Here is an 18,015-nt window from a genome sequence, read left to right on the forward strand (position 1 = left end):
TTCAAATCTCAACTGTTCTACCCACCCTACCATCACCAGTAGTTCTGCTGGGGTCTTAAGATGTAGAGCCTGTTTCTCTAAGTCCCTTGTGTATTTTCCTTTGGCTTGTTTTGGTCTTCTCCCTGTAACAAAATGTTCCATTTATTTTTTGTAAATTTTTGTTATTTTTTATGGAATATATGCTGCCCTCAAAATTTGAAAAGAACTTTTTAAAAACCGTACTCAGTTACCTGTATTTTGGAAGTAGTGCTTGAACCAAGTCTTGAGAAGGAAATAGAACTTTGCCAGACAATCAAGCAGGAAAAGGTGTGTTGCTAAGTGTATAACAAAAAAGGCAGTGCATTAGGAGGGAAAAAACTGGTGAAATAATACTTATTTCTAGCATAACTGTGGTACAAATGGGGTGGCTCATTTTAAAACAAAGACATTATAGCCCAGATCATGCAGAGCCTGATATGCTGTGTTACAGTGTTTGAAGATTATCTTAGAGTGATGGGGAGCCATTGAAAGATTTTAAAGGGACATTAATAAATTAGTGTCTTAGAAAAATCACTCAGGGGATAATTGGTTAAAGAATGAATTGGAGGTGTTGATTGAGACTCAAGATAGGAGATCAATTTGGAGAATATTGCAATATTTCAGAAATGATGAAATACACAGTGTTTGGTCTATACCCATCATTCTAGTTTCATCTCCCTCTACATTCTGTGTTTTCTGCATTTCAGTCATGTTGGCTTTCTTTTAGTATCTTATACTGGCATTTGTCTTCTATCACTGGGGCTTTGTTTGTGTTACCTTTTCTGTAATGCTTTTTCCTCCCCTCATCCAATTGCCTTCTATGAACCCTTTGGATTTAAGCCGACATCTTTTTCCTGACCTCTCTGATGAAGTCAGAATTCCCATATGAACTCCCATTGTGAGTTCTAATTCATAAGACTTGTCATAGTTATAATTTTCCATTTTCTCATGTATTTGATTAGTGTCTGCTCTCTTAACCAGACTACCGCTGAGGTCCATTAGGGCAGGGAACATAACAGTTTAGATCATTTCTTCCTAGATTTCTAGTAGAGTGACTGGTACATAGCAGATATCAGTTAACATTAGTTGAATGATGAATTAGATTGACAGAAGTGGATGGATTAGAACTATATTAAAGAAGTAAAATAAATAAGACTTGGTGATTGATGGAGTGTTGAAAGAGAATAATAAATCTAGGCCAACTTCATGTTTTGACTTGAGGTGTGGGTAGATGATAGTATCATTCTTTGAAAAGGATTACAATAGAAAGTGGCAACTGAGATGTAGGGAAAGGAAGTTTGAAAGATCTTTGGAAATGTAAGCAAACACTTGAAATACAGGTCTGTGATTGAGGAATATGGTCAGGTCTAGAGATAAATTTTTTGATCATAAGCATGGACTAGGGTAGGTGCATTACAGAAGAGAAAAGGATTGAGGATCAAATTCTGTTATTCACCAACATTTAAGGAAAAGTAACAGAAGGTGTGATCTAAAAATAGAAAGTTAGGAAAGACTTAGTGTCATGGAAGCTAAGGAAGAATTTAAAGGAGGAGGAGGTAACAGTTTTATTTATCTTGTGCAGTTCAGGTAAATTAAGTTGAATAAACTTACTGAATGCCAGCATTTGAATGTATTATTTTATAATTTTATGAATTATGCCACCATATGTCTGTATTTGGGTCCTGCAAGAAGCAGGTACCAAAGTAAGATGTGATGAACAAGAGAGTTATTGGGAAAACACCTATAAGGACAAATTGGAGAGGGACCTGAAGGATGTTGGGAAAGTTGTCTGACCGCTGTGCAAATCTAAGTCTTACAAAGGAGAGAAAGAAAGGCAAAATTTTAATCCACTGTGCAGTTTTAAGAAAATTAAGGCAAAGCTGATAGTGACTCCTTAAACCAAAGGAGGAATTCTTGTCTCCTACAAAGGGGCTGCCTTAGTTACCCTGCCACACCTAATCATTGGTAAGAAGTAGACTGTGGGAAGCATCATCTCTTTAAGATTTCAGAGCACATCAGTTTGGGTCATGGGTCATTGATGTTCCCTGCAGTCAGTTGTAAGAGATGCATTTTTGTGGTCCACTATGGCATGCAATGTTCAATGTTATTTTTAAAATCAATTGTTCAGTGTTAGTTTTCGTCAATAATCAGAAATCTACAAGAGCTTTGCAAGGTACCTTACATGACATTTTGTTTCTGGCTGTAGAACCAAAAGGGAGACTCTTGGATTGATGAAATTGAGCTATCATTTATTTTCATTTTGCAGTGATAACAGAGATAGTGTCTATTTTGTTTAATTCAGCGCACACTTAATGAGGATCAAGTATAAACAAGATACCAAAATGATATCTTAGATGTAGTACACTCAAAGATGAACTCATACATTGAGGTATGGTATATCATGCTGTGATTTTAAAGTATTACTTTTTAAATCTCAGTGCACAAGCGTTGTGTAAGTTAATTAAATTCATAAATGATTGATTTGAAAATAGATTGGTATTTTAACTTTTTGAAATATGTATTTGGAATTTAATATTTAATACAAGGGAGTTTTTTTTATATGCTGGTATCTGCACATTGCCTCATTTATCCCCCATTTTACCTCAAGAATGTGCTTTCCAATCAGTCTGTGTCCTTACGCCAAACCACCAAGCTTTGTCAATACAACCTCACCACTTGCACCTACCCCCACCTATCCTCATTTTCTGTTTTTCAAACAAAGCTCACTTAATTCCATCTAAAGAGATTTGTTCCCTATTGAGTGTAAATCTTAACTCCCTTATCTTCTTTTCCTTGAAAGATTTGTTCATGTGCTTTAGTTTTTAGGATATGAAAAGGTTAATCATGGGAAAAAAAGCTCAACTATTAGACAATTTTAAATACTCTAAACTAGTGTTTTTAGACTCTGTCTTTCAATTTTTTAATAGGAACTTTTAAACCATTTTTGTGCCATCCATACTGAGAAACATTTTACATTTTAACCACACATGTATGTTACTCTATTTTCTATCCTGTGGTATGTTGTACATTGTTGTTTTCCTTTTTTGGGGGAGAATATGCATAATATGAAATTTACCATTTTAACATGGATAGTTCTGTGGCATTGTACTACATTCATCTTGTTGCACAGCAATCACCTATCTTATTTTAAGTGCTGGTTTTGACTGTATTTTGAAAAACATTGCCTTAGGGTCGTAAAATCAATTTATAAGATTTCATATAAAAAGCAGAATAGGGGGGCGCCTACGTGGCTCAGTGGGCTAGGCCTCTGCCTTTGGCTCAGGTCATGAACTCAGGTCCTGGGATCGAGCCCCACATCGGGCTCTCTGCTCGGTAGAGAGCCTGCTTCTGCCTCTCTCTCTCTGCCTGCCTCTCTGCCTACTTGTGATCTCTGTCAAATAAATAAATAAAATATTTAAAAAAAAAAAGCAGAATAAGAAACCGCACTATCATGAGGTAGGGTTTCACAAAACTTTTAAGTTATATATATATATGAATTTGTATGTGTACATATGTGTGTTTGTGGGTGTGTATGAATGATGACTGTATTATTTCTCACTGAGTTGCAATTGAAAAACTGAAAACTACTGCTTTGAAGAAGCCATGCCTTCAGCATGTAAATCCTTTAAAGTGTTCAAGATCTGTATAAAAGTCTGTTTCTTCAGCTATAAAATAGGGATAATAATAGTACCTATTTCTCTTTGAAAAAAATTAATAAAATTGATAAAACCCTAATCAGACTTACAAAAAAGAAGAAAGGACCTAAATAAATAAAATCACGAATGAGGGAAGAGAAATAACAGCCAATACCACAGAAATACAAATAATTCTAAGAGAATATTATGAAAAACTATATCCCAACAAATTGGACAACCTGGAAGAGATTGATTAAATTGCTAGGACATATAAACTATGAGAACTGAAATAGGAAGAAATAAAAAACTTGAACAGCTTGATAACCAGCAGAGAAATTGAATCAGTAATGAAAAAACTCCCAACAAATGTCTACCAAACATTTAAAGAAGAGTTAATACCCATTCTTCTCAAACTTTTCCCAAAAAATAGAAATGGAAAACTTTCAAATTCATTCTAGGCCAGCATAATCCTGAACCAAAACCAAACACTGCATATAAGATATGGGATATATAATATATCCCTTATATTATATAATAATATTATATTATTATTATTATATAATATAATATTATAATATTATATTATAATATAAGGGATATAAGCCAATATCCCTCATGAACATGGATGCAAATTCTCAATAAAATACTAGCAAATCAAATCCAACAGTACATTAAAAGAATCATTCACCATGACTAAGTAGGATTTATTCCTGGGCTACAGGGGTGACTCAGTATTCACAAATCAATCAATGTCACATACCACATTAATAAAGGGAGGGATAAGAACCATATGATCCTTTCAAAAAATGCAGAAAAAGCAATTTGACAAAGTACAACATCCATTTATGATAAAAATCTTCAACAAAGTAGGGATAGAGGGAACATCCCTCAACATCATAAAGGCCATATACAAAAAACCCATAGCCAATACTGTCCTTAATGGGGAAAATCTGAGAACTTTTCCTCTACAGTCAGGAGCAAGACAGGGATGTTCACTCTGACCACTGTTGTTAATATATAGTACTGGAAGTCCTACCCACAGCAATCAGATAACAAAAATAAAAGGCATTCAAATTGGCAAGGAAGAAGTCAAATTTACTATTTGCAGATGACCTGATACTCTATTTAGAAAACCTGTAAGACTCCACCAAAAAACTGCTAGAACTGATACATGGATTCAGTAAAGTTGTAGAATACAAAATCAATGTACAGAAATCTGTTGCATTTTTATATACCAACAATGAAACAGCAAAAAAAGGAATCAAGGAATCAGTCCCATTTACAGTTGCACCAAAAACCATGAGATACCTATGAATAAACCTAACCAAAGAGGTAAAAGATCTGTGTTCTGAAAACTATAAAATATTGATGAGAGAAGCTGAAGAGGACACAAAGAAATGGAAAAACATTTCAAACTTACGGATTGGAAGGACAAATAATGTTAAAATGTCTGTATTACCCAAAGCAGTCTATATATTTAGTGCAGTCCCTATCAATATACTGACAGTATCTTTCACAGAGCTAAAATAAATAATCCTGAAATTTTTTGGAACCACAAAAGACCCAAAATAGCCAAAGCATTCTTGAAAAAAGAAAAGCAAAGCTGGAGGCATCACAATTCTGGACTTCAGGTTATATTACAAAGCTGTAGTGATCAAGTGATCAGTATGGTGCTCGCCCAAAAACAGACACATAGATCAGTAGAACAGAAGAGAAAACCCAGAAATGAACCCACAACTATAGGTCACTTCATCTTGGAAAAAGCAGGAAAGAGTATCCAATGGAAAAAAGACAGCTTCTTCAACAAATGTTGTAAGGAAAATTGGACAGCAACATGCAAAAGAATGATACTGGACCACTTTCTTATGCCATACACAACAATGAATTCAAAATGGATTAAAGATCTACATGTGAGACAGGAAACCATTAAAATCCTAGAGAAGAATATAGGCAGTAACCTCTTTGACATTGGCCATAGCAACTTATTAGATTGTCTCTAGAGGCAAGGGAAACAAAAGCATAAGTAAATAAACTTTTGGGACTTCATAAAATAAAAGCACAGTGAAGCACACAATCTAGAAAACTAGAAGTCAACTTACGGAGTGAGGAGATACTTGCAAATGACATATCTGATAAAGGGTTAGTATCCAGAATATGTAAAAGATAATAAAACTCAACACTCAAAAAACAGTTAAAAAATGGGCAAAAGACATGTCTTTTCCAAGGAAAATATACAGATGATTGACACATGAAAAGATGCTCAATATCACTCATCATCAGGGAAATACAAATAACAACTGCAATGAGATACCACCTTACAGTAGTCAGAATGGTTAAAATTAACAACACGGTGTTGGTGAGGATTCCGAGAAAGGGGAAACCTCTTACACTGTTGGTGAGAATGCAAATTGATGCAGCCACTCTGGAAAACAATATGGAGGTTCCTTAAAAAATTAAAAATAGAAGTACCCTATGATCCAGTGATCACACTACTGGGTATTTACCTCCAAAATAAAAAATACAAAATCTAATTCAAAGGGATACCTGGACCATAATGTTTATAGCAGCATTATCAGCAATATCCAAATTAACAGGAAGATCCCAAATGTCCTTTACATGATGAATGGATAAAGTAGATATGGTATAGATATACAATGGAATCTTATTCAGTCATAAAAAAATGAGATCTTGTCATTTGCAAGATGTGGGTGGAACTGGCTAGTATTATGGTAAGTGAAATAACTCAGAGACAAATACCATATGATTTTACTTATATGTGGAATTTAAGAAATAAAACAAATGAACATAGGGGAAAAGAGAGAAAGAGGCAAACCAAGAAATAGATTCTTTTTTTTTTTTTTAAGATTTTATTTATTTGACAGAGATCACAAGTAGGCAGAGAGAGAGGAAGGGAAGCAGGCTCCCCGCCGAGCAGAGAGCCCTACTCGAGGCTCGGTCCCAGGACCCTGAATTCATGACCCGAGCTAAAGGCAGAGGCCTTACCCCACTGAGCCACCCAGGCACCCCCCCAAGAAATAGATTTTTAACTGTAGAGAGCAGCTGATGATTTCTAGAGGGGCCGTGGGTTGGGAGGGATGGGTGAAATAGGTGGTAGGGATTAAGGAGTGCGTTTGTGATGAGCACTGGGCATTGTATGTATGTATGTAGATGTTGAATCTGTATGTACAATTGGCTGAATAAGTGGTACATAATTATGTGATAGCTTTAACGTGGTTGTTATCGTTATGTAATTGTATTATGTTTTTGTTTGTATATTTTTCTTCATTTTATCTCTATAAAAAGGTTATTCTAGCTCAAAAATTATCAGATAGAATTAAAAATATCAGATAAAACTAAAAAATCTGAGGGGCACCTGGGTGGTTCAGTGGGTTAAGTCTCTGCCTTTGGCTCAGGTCATGGTCTCAGGGTCATGGGATCGAGCCCTGCATCGAGCCCTGGGTCAGGCTGTCTGCTCAGCAGGGAGCCTACTTCCCCCTCTCTCTCTGCCTGCCTCTCTGCCTACTTGTGCTCTCTCTCACTGTCAAATAAATAAATAAAATCTTTTTAAAAATTTAAAAATTTGGAAAAAAAATCACCTATAATTCTTCCACACATAGATAACTACTATTAACCTTTTCTTGACTGTTTTAAGTCTTTTTTTTTTTTTAAGATTTTTTTTTTTAATTTATTTGTCAGAGAGCGAGAGAGCACAGGAAGACAGAATGGCAGGTGGAGTCAGAGGGAGAAGCAGGCTCCCTGCAGAGCAAGGAGCCTGATGTGGGACTCAATCCCAGGATGCCGGGACCATGACCCGAGCCGAAGGCAGCCTCTTAACCAACTGAGCCACCCAGGCATCCCAAGTCTTTTTTTTTTTTTAGGCATTAAAGCAAAATGACTTGTGGCAGTTAGTTTGTGATTATGTGGATGTATATAAAATTTGGGGGTACAAATATGAGAGCACATTTTCCAATCTTTTCTTTTCTCTAAACATTTTTTTCCATGCCAGAGAATTATTCAGAATGGCTGCATACTAATATACTATTGGAAATAACAACGTTTTTGGCATTCATTCATTTAGGTAATTATAGGCTTTTTCATTGTTATAGTCACAATGTAAATATATCCTAGTGTATAGTGTTTTACATGATTATTCAGTTATTTTTTTAGGATAACTTTCCAGAAGTAGAATGCTTGTTAAAAGTTTGTACCAGTTCTATCATGAGCAGTGTGAAAGTAGCTAGATCAGTCACTCATAATTAAAGTATTCTTATTTGAGGTCCATTTGTTATAATGTTTGTTATTCAATGGATTTCCTATTTTTTCCCACAGTCTCTTTCGTTTATATACATCTACATAATTCTATTTTTTCTATCTTAATTGTGTTATAGCAATGATCACTCCATTTTAGTCATGTAATATTTTAGTTCATTATGAGCTAAAATGACTTGGCTAGCTTGGTAACTTAAATCATTACCTATTATTATTATTATTATTATTACTTATCTTGTTATCTGTTTTATTTTTATTGTTTTTATATGATAGTCTGAAATGCAAATAAATAGCAATAATTTTCTCTTCCTCTGATATTTGGCCATTTAACATCTGTATCAACAAGAAAAGTTGGTTTCTAGTCTTTGTAAGCCATTATATTTGTTCAGTATAGTCCATTTAATATAGTGGGTTTTCCCTATTTTAATTTAGCTTTATTTTTTTGTAGAGTTAATGCACTGAAAGGGTCCAAAGGAAAAGACTGTGAAATTCCTGTACCTGTGGGTATTTCAGTAACTGATGAAAATGGTAAAATTATAGGTAAGTGTAGTATAGATTCTAAGGTTGTGAAAATGTACATATTTTTTAAAGTTGTTTGGGAACTGTGAGGAATAGCTCCTTTTTAAACTTTTAAAAAAATTTAAAAAACTGAGCCTGGGTGGCTCAGTGGTTTAAGCCTCTGTCTTCAGCTTAGGTCTTGATCTCAGGGTCCTGGCATCGAGCCCCACATTGGGCTCTCTGCTCGGCAGGGAGCCTGCTTCCCCCTCCCCCACTCTCCCTGCCCCTCTGCCTGCTGTGATCTCGCTCTCTGTGTCAAATAAATAAATAAAATCTTAAAATAATTTTGTTAAAAACTACTTCAATTGCTAATTTATAAGAGATTTGAAAACTTTATATAAAAGTTGTTCAAGGGAAAAAGAACTTTTCAAGGGGCGCCTGAGTGGCTCATTTGGTTGTAGAGTCAACTTGATTTCAGCTCGGGTCATGATCCTCAGGGTCCTGGGATCATGACCCAAGCCCGCATCAGGCTCCTCACTCACTGGGGAGTCTACTTGAGATTTAACCCTCTCTCTCTGCCCTTCACCCTCCTGGTACACATGTGCTCACTCAGGGTCTCTCTGTCTCTCTCAAATAGTAAATAATTCTTTTTTTAAGAGTTCAAAATTAACTGTTAGAGTTAAGATTATTGTAAAGATACAGATTTATAAGTTGGAAGTTTTTGGCATCTGTTTCTGAATGCAAAATGTCATTAATGATTAGCTCCAAGTAGTAATCTTTGTTCTAAGTATCTTTCTCTGTCTTTTTAAGGAGAGCTCAATAAAGAGAAAGACAGAATTTTGGTAGCTGAAGGAGGCCTTGGTGGTAAATTACTCACTAATTTCTTACCACTGAAAGGCCAGAAACGAGTCATTCGCCTTGATCTAAAACTTATAGCTGATGTAGGCCTAGTGGGGTAAGTATCATTTGTATTTTTATTTTTATAATTTGATAAATAGTTCATAAGTAGGAGATAAATATGAATGGTAATTAGGGACCAGTGTTATTTGTGGAATTTGTGTTGTCTGTATACATTGAGGATGCTGCTAAATACAGTTATTTTAACATTGCAAATATGGAGTTTCACAATTAATTTTTATTTATAAGAAGAGAGGAAGATCACAGCAATTGAGTAGGCTAGTGGGAATGGTAGAGAATGAATCAAGAAAGGAAATCAATCAAATGCAGTAGTATAGGAAGGTGAAAGAAGATTACCAGATATTAAGGAATAAAATTAAAATTCCAGACCACATTTTATGAAGTGTATAGGAGGAAAGAAAAAGAAAAAAATGCTTGAGATACTCCTACAAGTCTTTATAGAGGTATTGCTCTGTTGATCAGGTGGCTAACGGCCCATACAGACAGTCTCAGCCATCAGACTTAGATGTTACTGAGCATCAAGTTGGATCTCACTGTGACTGTTTCCCTTTCCTTCATGCTCTACTTACGATCTGTCCATTCTCAGTACTGCAGACCCTACAATGTTGCCCTCTTTCACAGGCTTCCTTTGTTTCATCAAACAGTGCTGTTTGGCTGTAGAGTTTGCAGTGCTGGCACCTGACTGAGGGGGATAGATAGCAAGCTAGAAAGTAGGTAAAGGAAGGGAAGACTTTGGCTTTGTATTTCTTCTCTTCTGTCTGCCTGGCCCCCTTCAGCATTACGCAGAAGTCACATGAAAGACTTAAGAAAGAGATAGAGAACACTGCCTATTGCTGGCTCTACTTCAGACTTCCAGTTCCATTCCGTGCCTTACATAGCTTCTTTTTAACTCTCTTTATCTACCACTCCAGCCATCCCTGCTTCTTTCCCAGAGTAATCAGTCTGAATCCCTCACTTCTTGCCATGCCTGTCTAGCTACTAGGTCTTAACAGCAGTGGCTTAGAATTCATGAAGGCCCCATTCTTGCTGACATTATAACAGGGATTATAACAGGGAAGGATGTGATCCTGGTGTTCAGGCTTGCCATTTGCATTTAGTCTTTTCCATAAAACTTAGTTATCAGGCATAGTTTCTTTAATAACATTCATTTTTCACAATGTTGTAGGCTTAGTAAGGTTTTCTGAACAAGACTGAGAATCTAGCCATTTGCAGTCTCATTCGTTACAAAATGTGTTTCAAATTCTGCAGAGACCTCTGCAGACTAAGAGCCTCACAAGGCTAAGTGGTAAAGGTGGAGTGAGGATGGGGGACTCAGGTGAGAGACTATTTGGTTTAGAATCTCATATCCACTGGAGATCACCTGGAAGGTCTTGGGTAAGTTTTAGAATGTCTCTAAGCTTTTGTTCTCTCTTTTTAATAGTGGCTAGATACATTGCTAAAATGTGAATAAGATAACACATTTACAGCACAACACATGCGTTAGATTTATGAATGGGTAATGAATGATAGCTGCTAACATCATCATCATTACATTGCCAGTTTATTGGAGAGTACATATAGTGAAATACTAAGCTTTTTAGAAGTGGATTTGATTCCTCAGCGCCTTCAAAAGGAATCAGTCTGCCTCCATCTTTATTTCAAAGTGCTATTTTCCAGAACCATGAGAGAATGAATTTCTTTGTTTTAAGCCACCCAATTTGTGGTACTTTGTTACAGCCGCCTTGAAAACTAATATATTTCTTATTCTTCTCTCCTCTTAATATAGAATGTGCAACAGAAAAAAAAAAGTGGATTTGATAATACAGTCTATAATTGATGCATCCAGTTTCTCTTTTTTTTAAAGCATCAAGTTTCCTAAGTACAATGCTTAATGTATATATTTTAATGCTTTTAAATTAGCCAACTGTTCTTAAAAAGTTACTACTGTGAGTACCAGCATAAACAGATAACCTGTTTTCTGGTTTCAAGAATGAACTGAACTTTAGAACTAAGGTGCTTATCACTAACGTATTTGTACTGCTGTTGTCAGATCTGATCTTTGCATAGGTCAGATTTCAGCCTCTAAAATTTTTATTAAGTACTTTTCAGGAAAAATTTCAATTATCATTTCTTCAACCATTGGCATCCTTTTTCTTCATAGGATTTCAGTTTCCTTGGAAATAGTCACTGGCACTTTTCTGCATTTAATACTGTTATGAAAATAGGATAATGGAAAGAAATAAGCAAGTCTAGTTAGGGATAATCATGAATAAAAATTACTGCAATTTGCATTTCAGAAAGTTAAAAGGGCCTGGTATAATGAGGTGTAAGATAATACTGTATTTTTTTAAAAAGACAATACATATTTCCATAGGAAAATGAGTCTTTGGGGCGCCTGGGTGGCTCAGTGGATTAAAGCCTCTCCCTTCGACTCAGGTCATGATCTCAGGATCCTGGGATCGAGCCCCACATCCGGCTCTCTGCTCAGCAGGGAGCCTGCCTCCTCCTCTCTCTCTTCCTGCCTCTCTGCCTACTTGTGATCTCTCTCTGTCAAATAAATAAATTTAAAAAAAAAGAAAAAAGAGTCATTAAAAAAAATTGCACTAATTTTATTTTAAATTTATTATAAGGATATATTTAATGAGATATTTTAATTAAGTTTATTTTGAATGTTAAAAGAGCTCTACTAAGAGGTTATAAATTTTTATAGAATTTCAGATTAATAGTTGCAAACTATTACACTATTATTCCAAGTGAAAGTTTGGCTTGTATTGTAAAAAGAGCTTTCTCCATTTTGAGTGAAATCTGTGAAGACAGGGATCACACTGGTCTCATTGATTGCTGTATTTCTGATGCTAGTATATTGCCTGGTTAGGTAAATGATTAACAAATATTATTTGGAAAAATTTAATGAAAATATCTGCATAGAACTGAGGAAATCATCTCTTAAGCGACTCTCATTGCTTGTACTTTCATATATGATGGGCCTTTCCTAAGGCAAATTTAGCAATAAAATCAAAGCCTTTAAACAATATATATTTTAATTATAATTCAGTTTTTTCTCATCAAGAAATATATCTCAAGAAAGAGATTAATGGTATATGTAAAAGTTCAAGGAAAGGGGTATGTGGGGTGGCTGGGTGGCTCAGTGGGTTAAGCCTCTGCCTTTGGCTCAGGTCATGATCTCACGGTCCTGGGATTGAGCCCTGCATCGCATCGGGCTCTCTGCTCAGCAGGGAGCCTGCTTCCCTCTCTCTCTCTGCCTGCTTCTCTGCCTACTTGTAGTCTCTGTCTGTCAAATAAATAAATAAAATCTTTAAAAAAAAAAAAAAAAAGGAAAAGGGCATGTGGGTGGCTCAGTCCGTTAAACCTCTGGCTTTAGCTCAGGTTATAATCTCCCTGATCAGGCTCCCTGCTCAGTAGGGAGTTCGCTTCTCCCTCTCCCTTTGCCCCTCCCACCTTGCCTGGGCTCAGGTGCACTCTCACTCTCTCTCTCAAGTAAAATTTTTAATATAAAAGTTCAAGGATAATAACTGTGGTGTTTAAAGTTTTTAAAAGTTAGACAAATAATAAATGCTAAAAGAAAATTTTCTTAAAGAAAAAGTATCTATTAATTCCACCACCTAGGAGTGACTGTTAATGTTGGTATATGTCCTTCTAGCTGCATACATTTTTTTTGCAATGTTATTTTTAATAGTAAAAAATTGGAGATAACCTAAATGCCTAACAATAGGAAATTAAGTAAATTACAGTGTGCCCTTGAAAAGTGTTCACCATATATTATTACTCAGTTTAAAAAACAGGCCAACCAGCTATGAAGTAATCTTTCAGGAAAAAAAATCAAAACTGAACCTGATCAAGGCTTTTTCTCAAACTAACAATTTATAGAAAAACTGGGGCAAAGGAGCATGCTAAAGGACATCATGGGGGTGTCAGCAAAAAAAAAAAAAAAAATATATCCAGACTATGGGAAAGAAATGCTATAGGACAAATGACCCAGTTTCCTTAAAAATAAAATTACAGCAGCACCTGGGTGGCTCAGTCAGTTAAGTGCCCAACTTGATTTCCACTAAGATCATGGTGTCTGGGTCCTAGGATCAAGCTCCCTGTGGGGCTCCACACTCACCAGGGAGTCTGCTTAAGGATTTTCTCTCTCCCCAAACCCCTCCCCCTGCTTGCACTTGTAGCGCACACTGGCTCTCTCTTTCTTCCTCAAATAAACTTTAAAAAAAAAAAAAATGAACTAAATTACAAAGAGAAAATAAAATGGGGGAGATCTTTACCAAAAGAAATTTTAAGGGATACATTAACCAGTTGTAATACACGGGCCTTAGGTGAGTCCCTGTACAAAGCAACTTTAAAAGAAGTATTGGGGGGGTGCCTGGGTGGCTCAGTAGGTTAAGTCTCTGCCTTCAGCTCAGGTCATGATCTCAGGGTCCTGGAATCAAGCCCCAAGTCAGGCTCTCTGCTCAGCAGGGAACCTGCTTCCCCCTCTCTCTGCCTACTTCAGATTTCTGTCTGTCAAATAAATAAATTAAATCTTTAAAAAAAAAAAAAAAGAAGAAGTATTGGGAATGTGTAATTTGTTGAAGGTAGGCTATTGCTAAATGAGATTCATTACTTCTCTCTACTTTTGTATATATTTGGAAATACAGTATAAAACATATTAAAGAAAATTTATAAAGCAATATAAGCAATATTTTGTCATTGTTTGGCTAGAATTAGTGGATTGTTAGTATTTTCATTAGTTTCTTTTTGTTTTTCTATGATTTGCAGGCTTTTTTAAGATAATTGAATTATACTCCCAATACTAAAACATCACTAGTGTCCAGCATAAATTTATCTTTATTTTTTTCATATGTATATTTCATTCAAGTTTTTCAGGATTATTATTTTTAAAAAATAATTTATGTATTTGACAGAGAAAGACACAGTGAGAGAGGGAACACAAGAGGGGGAGCAGGAGAGTGAGAAGCAGGGCTCCCACAAAGCAGGGAGCCCGATGCAAGGCTAGATCCCAGGACTCCGGGATCATGACCTGAGCCAAAGGCAGACACTTGATGACTGAGCCACCCAGGCAGCCCCTTTTGGGATTATTTTTAATTTATAGTCTGTTTTTATTCCCACAGGTATTCAAGAAATGTACTTGCTGAAATGTTAGAAATTCAGAGATAATCAAGTATTGTTAACAATACTAATATTTGTTTTAATTCATTACATTATTTTTTCATTTCAGATTCCCAAATGCTGGAAAATCCTCTTTGCTAAGTCAGGTTTCTCATGCAAAGCCTGCAATTGCAGATTATGCATGTAAGTATCATTTGTTGTGTATTTTAATATGTGGAGGTAAATTTTTAAAGACTCATCTTTCTTTGAATATGAATAAAGTGACAACTCTGAGGTAGCCTTAGTGTGAAAACTTGGCCGCCAGCGTACATGCATTTCCCATTAATCCTTGAAATCTCTTTAGCTCTTCACAAAGTTCCTAGTACTTGTTAGATACTTGCTTCTTTGCATTTATTTCTCCTTGCATAACCACTTATTTGACTTAGTTGTGATTTTCTGAGCACCTATCCTTTATCAAGCACTGTTCTTTCTATTCATTTAGCAAGTATTTCTGTGAACTCCAGTGGGTTCTGTAGAAACAAAGATGGGTAAGCACTGTTCTGACTCTTACTGAGCTTATAGACTAGTAGGGGAGGGCATATATATCATACCTGACTATAAGAGAATATATTATGATTCTGTAAAAGAGTGTAGTTAGCTGCTTTAAACTTTGGAAAGGTGTAATGCTAGGGCTGAGGTATGAAGAATACTTGCATTAATCAGTGAGAGACAGTGGATGTGAAAGGTACTTCCGTCAGAGGAAGTAGCAATGTACACAAAGGCTCTCTGGTGGCAGGGAGATCTCTGTGTCTAGAGAACATGTAATAAGGGAAAGAGGGAATTGATGAGGCAGGAGATGTAAGTAGAAACTATATCATACAGACCAGGTAGGCTTTGCTCTTTATATCTAAAGAGCAGCTCATAGCCTTTTAATCAAAGGATGAAATGATTAGATTGCTTTTCAAAAAGATCTCACCACATGTGATGTAGAAAATGGATGGGTGTGGGACCTAAATGGGTCTGGGAAGAGTAGTTAGGTTATTGCATTAGCTAGATGAAATAGAGTGGATGCTTAGACCAAATAAATAAATGTGATAGAGTCTCTGTTATCATTAAACGAAAAGGTATAGAAACATCCATTGACCTGGAAAATACAATTAAGCCATTCTAAAATTAAACTCTGATGAAGTAGAGTTAGTTTGGTTCTAATTGCTGTAAATTATGTGACCATTATTTATTGTTAAAGTATAGGAGCTCTTGAGAAGGAAAGAGGAAGAAAAGTTCAGAGTCATAGGAAAGAGGCTAGTGCAGAATTGATAAGGTTTGAGGATAAGTGAATGAGAAAGGACTAAACAAATTTCGCCCACAGACCCAGTGATAGAAACCTAAATTCTGTTCTACCCAGCGGCACCTTTATCATGCTCCTTAAAGTACAGCCAAAGAACTTTGAAGCCCACTGATTAGATTAGCTTTATGCCTATGCAGATTATAATTGTATTTTCCACTCCAACAATGAGAATATTATCTGACTTAAATTGTTTACCAAAAAATAGTAATATTTTTTTATACATAATGGTAAGACAGTTTTGAGAGTACCAGCCTTATTCTAGCCTAAATTTATTATTTCTTTTAGTTACAACATTAAAGCCTCAGCTTGGAAAGATTATGTATGATGATTTCAAACAGGTGAGTATTTTTAAAGACATTTGGTTAGAAGTGCTTTTGATGCTTGGACTATGTAATATTTGATTGTTTCTATGGTGTTGGGGGGAAAGGTAGCAGAATTTTGTTTTTGGTAAATGAGACCATGATCGAATCAATTCTCCTGAGCATGATAATAGTAGAATATCATATGAAAATATAACTTTTTGTCCTTCCAAAGTTTAGGTCCAGTTTATCGTTACAGCATAGAATCTTCTTATGGATTTTTGCTTCCTAAAAACATTTTCTAAAGTTCATGGAATTTACTTTATTCCAGCTTTCTCTTTCTAAAACAAATTTTTTTTAATTGCAAGGGATTCTGGTCTAGCTATTAAAACTTATTTTTCCTTAATAAAGAATAACTATAAATCTTTTGAATAATTAGAGTAAAAACAAATAACAAAGGAAAGTAACAAAATTTTTAAAATATATAATGTATGACAAGCATTTATGCTCCTTGGTATTTACGCAAATGCAACATACACACAAAAACCTGCACATGGATGTTTGTAACAGCCTTGTTCAGAAGTGCCAAACCTTGGAAGCTACCAAGATGTCCTTCAGTAGGTGAATAGATAAATAAATTGTGGTAATAAGGGAATATGATCTAACACTAAAAAGAATTGAGCTGTGAAGGCATGAAAAGACATGGAAGAACTTAAATGCATATTCCTAAGGGAAAGAAGCCAATCTGAAAAGGCTACATACGATATGGTTCTAACTATGTCACAGTCTAGAAAAAGGCAAAACTATGGACATGACAAAAAGATCAGTGGTTTCCAAGGATTAAGGGGAAAGAAAGGATGACCAGTAGAGCACAGGATTTTTAGGGCAGTGAAACCATTCTGTATGATACCATAATGGTGGGTACATGATGATATACATTTGTCAAAGCCAGTAGAATGCACAAAACCAAGAGTGAACCCTAATGTAAAGTATGGACTTAAGGTGATAATACATCAGTGACACATAAAAGATTTATGTTCATTTATATAAGTTATTTAACAATAAAAATTTTTTTAAAACTTTATTATATAGAATAAGTAAAATTATAAATAATTTGAATATGGAGAACAATATATAGAGGAAAAGAGAACATTGTAAATTTTAAGGGAAACTTAATTCTCAGTTGCAAAATTCTAAGATGGAGAACCTGCAAACAAAATTTTAGGACATGAATAAAATCTTTTCAGGACATGAAACCTTTGTTGCATTTTGTCTATATGACTGCTTTGTCATATAGCCACAGTTTCCTTTAAAACTGTGAAATCTGGGGCACCTGGGTGGCTCAGTGGGTTAAAGCTCAGGTCATGGTTCCACGGTCCTGGGATGGAGCCCCGTATCAGGCTCTCTGCTCAGCAGGGAGCCTGCTTCCTCCTCTCTCTCTCTGCCTGCCTCTCTGCTTACTTGTAACCTCTGTCTGTCAAATAAATAAATAAATAAAATTGTGAAATCCTATCCACAGGGGCAGTGTATGAAAAGCAGTGCTTCTCAGCCCTTACTGCACATCGTTACAATTAACTGGATGGCTTCAGAACAACAATGATAAATGAAGCCTAGGCGCTGGAGATTTGAAACCAAATTCCTTGGGGTAGGGCCTGGGTATCTCTACTTTTTAAAAGATCCCTGGGTGTTTATAATGTGCAGTGAGGTTTGAAAACCACAAATACAGACTAATAGTTAATCACTTACCATTTCAAAAAGGAGATATAAGAACCTTTTCTCCTGGGGTGCCTGGGTGGCTCAGTCGGTTAAGCAGCTGCCTTCAGCTCAGGTTATGATCTCAGGGCCCTGAATTTCAACTCAGGAAGTTGAAATTCTGTGACAGGTTCATGTTGAACCCCACATCGGGCTCTCCACTGAGCGTGGAGCCTGCTTCCCTCTTTCCCTC

General features: G+C 35.8%; 1 protein-coding gene across 2 annotated transcripts in view; it reads left to right on the forward strand.

Annotated features, from left to right (window-relative positions):
* Positions 1-18,015, forward strand: part of GTPBP10 (GTP binding protein 10) — a 28,832-nt gene that overhangs the window by 3,656 nt on the left and 7,161 nt on the right. For both annotated transcript variants that reach the window (XM_045062688.1, XM_045062687.1), the window contains exons 3-6: positions 8,371-8,462; positions 9,231-9,375; positions 14,554-14,627; positions 16,057-16,109. In XM_045062688.1, the coding sequence (XP_044918623.1) occupies positions 8,371-8,462; positions 9,231-9,375; positions 14,554-14,627; positions 16,057-16,109 (364 nt within the window). The remainder of the gene's footprint in view (positions 1-8,370; positions 8,463-9,230; positions 9,376-14,553; positions 14,628-16,056; positions 16,110-18,015) is intronic.

This window comes from Mustela putorius, unplaced genomic scaffold (genome assembly GCF_011764305.1).
Source record: "Mustela putorius furo isolate JIRA1106 unplaced genomic scaffold, ASM1176430v1.1 tig00003845_pilon_pilon_pilon, whole genome shotgun sequence".
Classification (NCBI taxonomy): Eukaryota; Metazoa; Chordata; class Mammalia; order Carnivora; family Mustelidae; genus Mustela; species Mustela putorius.